The sequence below is a fragment of the Mandrillus leucophaeus genome, unplaced genomic scaffold (assembly GCF_000951045.1).
Source record: "Mandrillus leucophaeus isolate KB7577 unplaced genomic scaffold, Mleu.le_1.0 Scaffold7, whole genome shotgun sequence".
In the NCBI taxonomy this organism is placed as follows: Eukaryota; Metazoa; Chordata; class Mammalia; order Primates; family Cercopithecidae; genus Mandrillus; species Mandrillus leucophaeus.
Window position 1 is genome coordinate 6,815,858 of NW_012107585.1, and position 5,804 is coordinate 6,821,661.

The following is a 5,804-nucleotide window of genomic DNA, read 5'->3' on the forward strand; positions in this document are numbered from 1 at the left end:
AAAAAAAAAAAAAAAGAAAAGAAAAAGAAAAAAATGCTGTCAAGTCAGGCTCAGTGGCGTTCGCATGCAGTCCCAGCTACTTGGGAGGCTGAGGCAAGAGGATCACTTGAGCCTCAGATTTCAAGGCCAGCCTGGGCAACATAGCAAAACTATCTCTAAAAAAGAAAAGAAAAATGCTGTCAAAAAGATCTTGAGAAGTTTCCCTTCAACAGGCAGTGAGATTACTAGTCCCAAACATAAACAACATCATAGAAGGAGAAGTGATGGGGGCACAGATGAGGAAGCTCTTTATCTCAGCATACATCTTCGAGGAAAAAAAAAAAATGGCTGGGCGTGGTGGCTCACACCTGTAATCCCAGCACTTTGGGAGGCCAAGGCGGGCAGATCACCTGAGGTCAGGAGTTCTAGACCAACCCTACCAACATGGAGAAACCCTGTCTCTACTAAAAATACAAAATTAGCTGGGCGTGTTGGCGCATGCCTGTAATCCCAGGCTGAGGCAGGAGAATCGCTTGAACCCGGGAGGCAGAGGTTGCAGTGAACCAAGATCATGCCGTCGCACTCCAGCCTGGGCATCAAGAGCAAAACTCGGTCTCAAAAAAAAAAAAAAAAAAGAGAAAAAGGAAAAAAAAAAAGCCAATGTAACCACCCAAAAATATTAGGACAAAATTTAAAACCCTTTGAACAAGTAGAAATATTCAGAGTATGGAGGTGAATACAAAGGCAGCCTGTTGATGAGAGAAAGAGCCTAGGCTGTGGAGCCCGTCATACCTGGGGCTGAATCCTGATTCTGGTCCTCACCAAGGTGGGGGCTGGGTCAGGCCCAACCTCCAGGGCCCGCTTTCCTGCCTGTAAAACAGGGATGATGTTTAGCTCACAAGCATTAGAGATGGTATGTGTGAAAGTACGTAGCAGCATCTGGCCCATATTGGGTAGTACATAAATAACAACTAATATTATAATTTATGTGTTCAATAAACTGAAAAACAATGTTCACAAAAACAGGACAGCACTTTTCAAAATTCTAGGGGTAGGCCCAGCTCTGGAACCTATCAGCTATGTAGCCTTGAGCAAGTGACTTAACCCCCTTATGCCGCCATCCTATCCCGTTCAATGGAATTCATGCTATTGCTAACTCTTGGAATTACTGTGAAGATTAAATGTGTTAATATAGCAAAGAACTTAAAACAGGGCACTTGGCTGCTGGCTAGAGTTCCCACCGTGCCACCAGGTCAGAACACCTTTTTCCTTCTCTCCCTTAGAGGATATATCCTGAAGATCTCGGGTATAGACCCAAATGCCTGCTGCTTAAAAAGCTTCAATTCCGGCCGGGTGCGGTGGCTCATGCCTGTAATCCCAGCACTTTGGGAGGCCGAGAGGGGTGGATCATGAGGTCAGGAGTTCAAGACCAGCCCGGCCAATATGGTGAAACCCTCTCTCTACTAAAAATATAAAAATTAGCCGGGCATGGTGGTGGGTGCCTGTAGTCCCAGCTACTCGGGAGGCTGAGGCAGGAGAATCGCTTAAACCTGAGAGACAGAGGCTGCAGTAAGCCGAGATTGCGCCACTGCACTCTAGCCTGGGCAACAGGGCGAGACTCCATCTCAGGAAAAAAAAAAAAAAGAAAGAAAAAGCTTCAGTTCCCTCCTCATCTAACCCTTTCCCCATTTAACCAGATGATCAATTCTTATACCCTTAAACCACTGATCATCATATCATTATGAAATTATTGACTCTTTTTTTCCCACCACCAAATGCTCTATTAGGAGAAAAGCCAGTTAGCTGTCACCCTGACAGTTCTGAGTTTTGGGGTCACCAATGTCTCTACTTTTCATTCAACCCACTCTTCCATCAGGGAGGAGACAAGCCCCTCAGTCAACAAATCTAAGTCACAGATAGCAGGAGACCCCAAACCCCTTCTATTAGCTTTGGATCTAGGCCGTCTCCCTGCTAGAGTGAAGCTGAGAGTCATTCTGGACAGGCTGGCTCCTCAGCTGAGAGCAACTCTGGGCAGGCTGGCTTTTCAGGTGTGCAAACTGTGCAGGGCTGTGAGCTCAGAAGGGCCCTATATTGGTTTAAGGCTCTGCCGTTGCCATTTTGAAATTATTTTTTGGTTTTTTGTTTGTTTGCTTTTTTGAGACAGGGTCTCACTCTGTCGTCCAGGCTGGAGTGCAGTGGCACGATCTGAGCTCACTGCAACCTCCGCCTCCTGGGTTCAAGCGATTCTCCTGCCTCAGCCTCCCAAGTAGCTGGGATTACAGGTGCCCGCCTCCATGCCTGGCTAATTTTTGTATTTTTAGTAGAGATGGGGTTTCACCATGTTGCACAGGCTGGTCTTGAGCCCCTGACCTCAGGAGATCTGCCCTCCTTGGCCTCCCAAAGTGCTGGGATTACAGGTGTGAGACACTGCACCCGGCCTTTGAAATTCTTACTTTTTAATAGAGGCCTCACATTTTTAGTTTGCACTGGATTCCATGAGTTGCATCGCTGGTCCTGGTCAGGCGTGATGACGTCAAGCTTTTATGTTAGTATCTGTGGGGTCACCTGAACAACCTGACCCCATTTCTTCAACCTTCTGCTCAGGCAGAGTAGCTAAGGCCACTTCTTAAATTGAAAGGCTCTTACTTTAAACACATTAATCAAAAATGACATCAGATGAAAAAATATACTTGAAAGATAAAAAGGAACTGATAACAGTTAACTCCTAAGAGGAAGTAGTACTTTTTTTTTTTTTTTCTTGAGATGGAGTTTAGCTCTTGTCACCCAGGCTGGAGTGCAATGGCACGATCTTGGCTCACTGCAAACTCTGCCTCCTAGGTTCAAGCGATTCTCCTGCCTCAGCCTCCTGAGTAGTTGGGACTACAGGAGCCCGCCACCACACCCGGCTAATTTTTTGTTTGTAGTAGAGATGGAGTTTCACCATGTTGGATAGGCTGGTCTTGAACTCCTAACCTTAGGTGATTCACCTGTCTCGGCCTCGAGAGAATTACTTTTTACTACATAGCCTTTAATATTACTCAATGTTTACCGTCTCTGTATATAACCTTTCAAATGAATTTAAGGAAAGATTTTCAATCAACATACCAATTAGTCTCTCTCTCTCCACCAAGTCTCTTGTTACAACAGCAGCTGTCTTTGGCCAGCAAATGTCCTGTAATGGATACAACTGTTTTACAGTGCCTCAAAGAGCCCTGAAGAGAAATTACTTCCCATCAGAAAAACTTTCTGATGGGAAATGAAAGAGCCAATAACAGGAGCTGCAAAATTTAGTTGGTTCCCTGTTGCTTTATAAAGACTATTTGGGGCGGGCATGGTGGCTCACGCCTGTAATTCCAACACTCTGGGAGGCCGAGGCAGGTGAATCAGCTGAGGTCAGGAGTTTGAGACCAACCTGGTCAACATGGTGAAACCCCATCTCCACTAAAAATACAAAGATTAGCCAGGTATGGTGGTGCATGCCTGTAGTCCCAGCTACTCGGGAGGTTGAGGCAGGAGAATCACTTGAACCCAGATGGATGTTGCAGTGAGCAAAGATCACGCCACTGCACTCCAGCCTGGGCAACAGAGCAAGGCTCTGTCTAAAAAAAAAAAAGAAACAGACTATTTGGATATAGCTGCTGCTTTGGACTTGAAACAATAGCATTTTTCTGTGAACACTCAAGGATAAGAAATTCATGAACAGAAAAAGCAGTAACTGGCTCCTACTTACTTGCAGGGTTAAGAAATGTAAACTATAATACACTGTATATTTGGTGATAGCATCTCACACCTTTGAGCTTTGGACCCTTTCTTATTTTATTTTTATTTTTACTATTATTATTTTTTTGAGACAGAGTCTTGCTCTGTCACTAGGCTGGAGTGCAGTGGCGCAATCTCGGCCCACTGCAACCTCCACCTCCCGGGTTCAAGCAGTTCTCCTGCTCTAGCCTCCCGAGTAGCTGGGATTACAGGCATGCACTGCTACTTCCAGCTAATAAAATTTTGATTTTTTTTTTTTTTTTTTTTAGTAGAGACGGGGTTTCACCACGTTGGCCCGGCTGGTCTCCATCGCCTGACCTCGTGATCTGTCTGCCTCAGCCTCCCAAAGTGCCGGGATTACAGGTGTGAGCCACAGCAGCTGGCCCCCTTAATTTATAATCACCTTACTCATGATGAATTCCTGGACTTAATGTATCATCATCCCTCATTTATAGAGTTAAATATAGGAAAAAAAAAGTGCCCACGCAGAATATATAAGAAAGCCAGCACCTACAAAGGGACTGAAAAATGCTTCTGGTCATTGGTCCAAAAACTATGAAAAAATCTTTTCCTTCTTAATCTCCAGTCAGAGGCCAACAAGTACTCAACAAGCACCCACAGGAACCACCAGCCCTGGTTCAGTCCAACAAGGCAGAGAGGCCTCAGAAGAAAGTCCAAGCCTCATACAAACCTGCACTGACCACCCAGGAGAGATCTACCAATTCCCAGAAGAGCTCTTGTCTGAGAATAGGTGCTAAATGAATTTACATAATGATGGAGTGCGTACAATTTCTAATCAAGATATTGGCAATTTTGCCCAGAGAGAACATAATCTGAGATGCCTGCACTAACTTGTTATATTTATTAACCCATTTATTAACAAGAAGTTGGTGTCCTTTGCTACCAAAAGGGAAGAAAAGGGGAATAAAACAAATACGTAGTTACTAAGAAACCAAGTAAGACAAACTAATCAGAATGCAGTTTATTGACAAGATAGGTCACAAATACATCATTTATAAGGAGAGAGGGGACACGAACGAGTCCAAAATCTTATACTCTGCACAGCAGCCCAGCAGGGATGTCCTCTCTAGAGATGGTTTATCAAGGGTACGCCGTGAGAGGGCAGCTCCTGATGCAGCTGCCGGAAGAGCATCGCACACCGGTTCCTCTCCTGAGTCTTCCCCAGGGTGTGGTAGAGTCTGGCCTGGAAGTAAACGACGTCCCTGATTCGCTCTTTGCAGTCAACCTTTGCAAAATAGTTCTTGGCTTCATTGAGGTTCTCAATGGCGGCCTCCAGAGCTGATGGAAAGTGGGGAAAATAACACACACATTTAACTCAACACTTCACATACAGTTTTCAAAACTTGGTATTTAGTTTTATTTGTTCAACAAGTACCAGAAGATTCTTTTATATTCTCCTTTCTTTGAGAGAGAAAAAACAAACCACTAGGTAGGGTGAGGTTTTCAAAAAGGTCTTTAACACTGGGTGCGGTGGCTCATGCCTGTAATCCCAGCACTTTGGGAGGCCGAGGCGGGTGGATCACCTGAGGTCAGGAGTTCGACAGCAGCGTGGCCAACATGGTGAAACCTCGTCTCTACTAAAAATACAAAAACTAGCCAGGTGTGGTGGCGGACACCTGTAATCTCATCTACTTGGAAGGCTAAGGCAGGAGAATCACTTGAACCAGGAGGCAGAGGTTACGGTGAGCTGAGATCACGCCACTGTACTCCACCCTGGGTGACAAAGTGAGACTCCACCTCAAAAAAACAAAACAAAACAAAACAAAAAAAGCCAGGAACAGTGGCTCATGCCTATAATCCCAGCACTTTGGGAGGCTGAGGTGGGCAGATCACGAGGTCAGGAGTTCAAGATCAGACTGACCAACATGGTGAAAGTCCTACTAAAAATACAAAAATTAGCCGGGCATGGTGGCGTGCGCCTGTATATACTTAGGAGGCTGAGGCAGGAGAATCGCTTGAACCTGGAAGGTGAAGGTTGCAGTGAGCCAAGATCGCACCACTGCACTCCAGCCTGAGCGACAGAGCGAGACTTTGTCTCAAAAAAA

At 45.3% G+C, this 5,804-nt stretch overlaps 1 protein-coding gene across 3 annotated transcripts in view; it reads right to left on the reverse strand.

The window, feature by feature from the left end:
• Positions 1 to 4,705: 4,705 nt before the first annotated feature.
• Positions 4,706 to 5,804, reverse strand: part of ANAPC5 (anaphase promoting complex subunit 5) — a 50,857-nt gene continuing 49,758 nt past the window's right edge. For all 3 annotated transcript variants that reach the window (XM_011964437.1, XM_011964436.1, XM_011964435.1), the window contains exon 17: positions 4,706 to 5,037. In XM_011964437.1, coding sequence (XP_011819827.1) covers positions 4,826 to 5,037 — 212 coding nt within the window. In that variant the 3' untranslated portion in view covers positions 4,706 to 4,825. The remainder of the gene's footprint in view (positions 5,038 to 5,804) is intronic.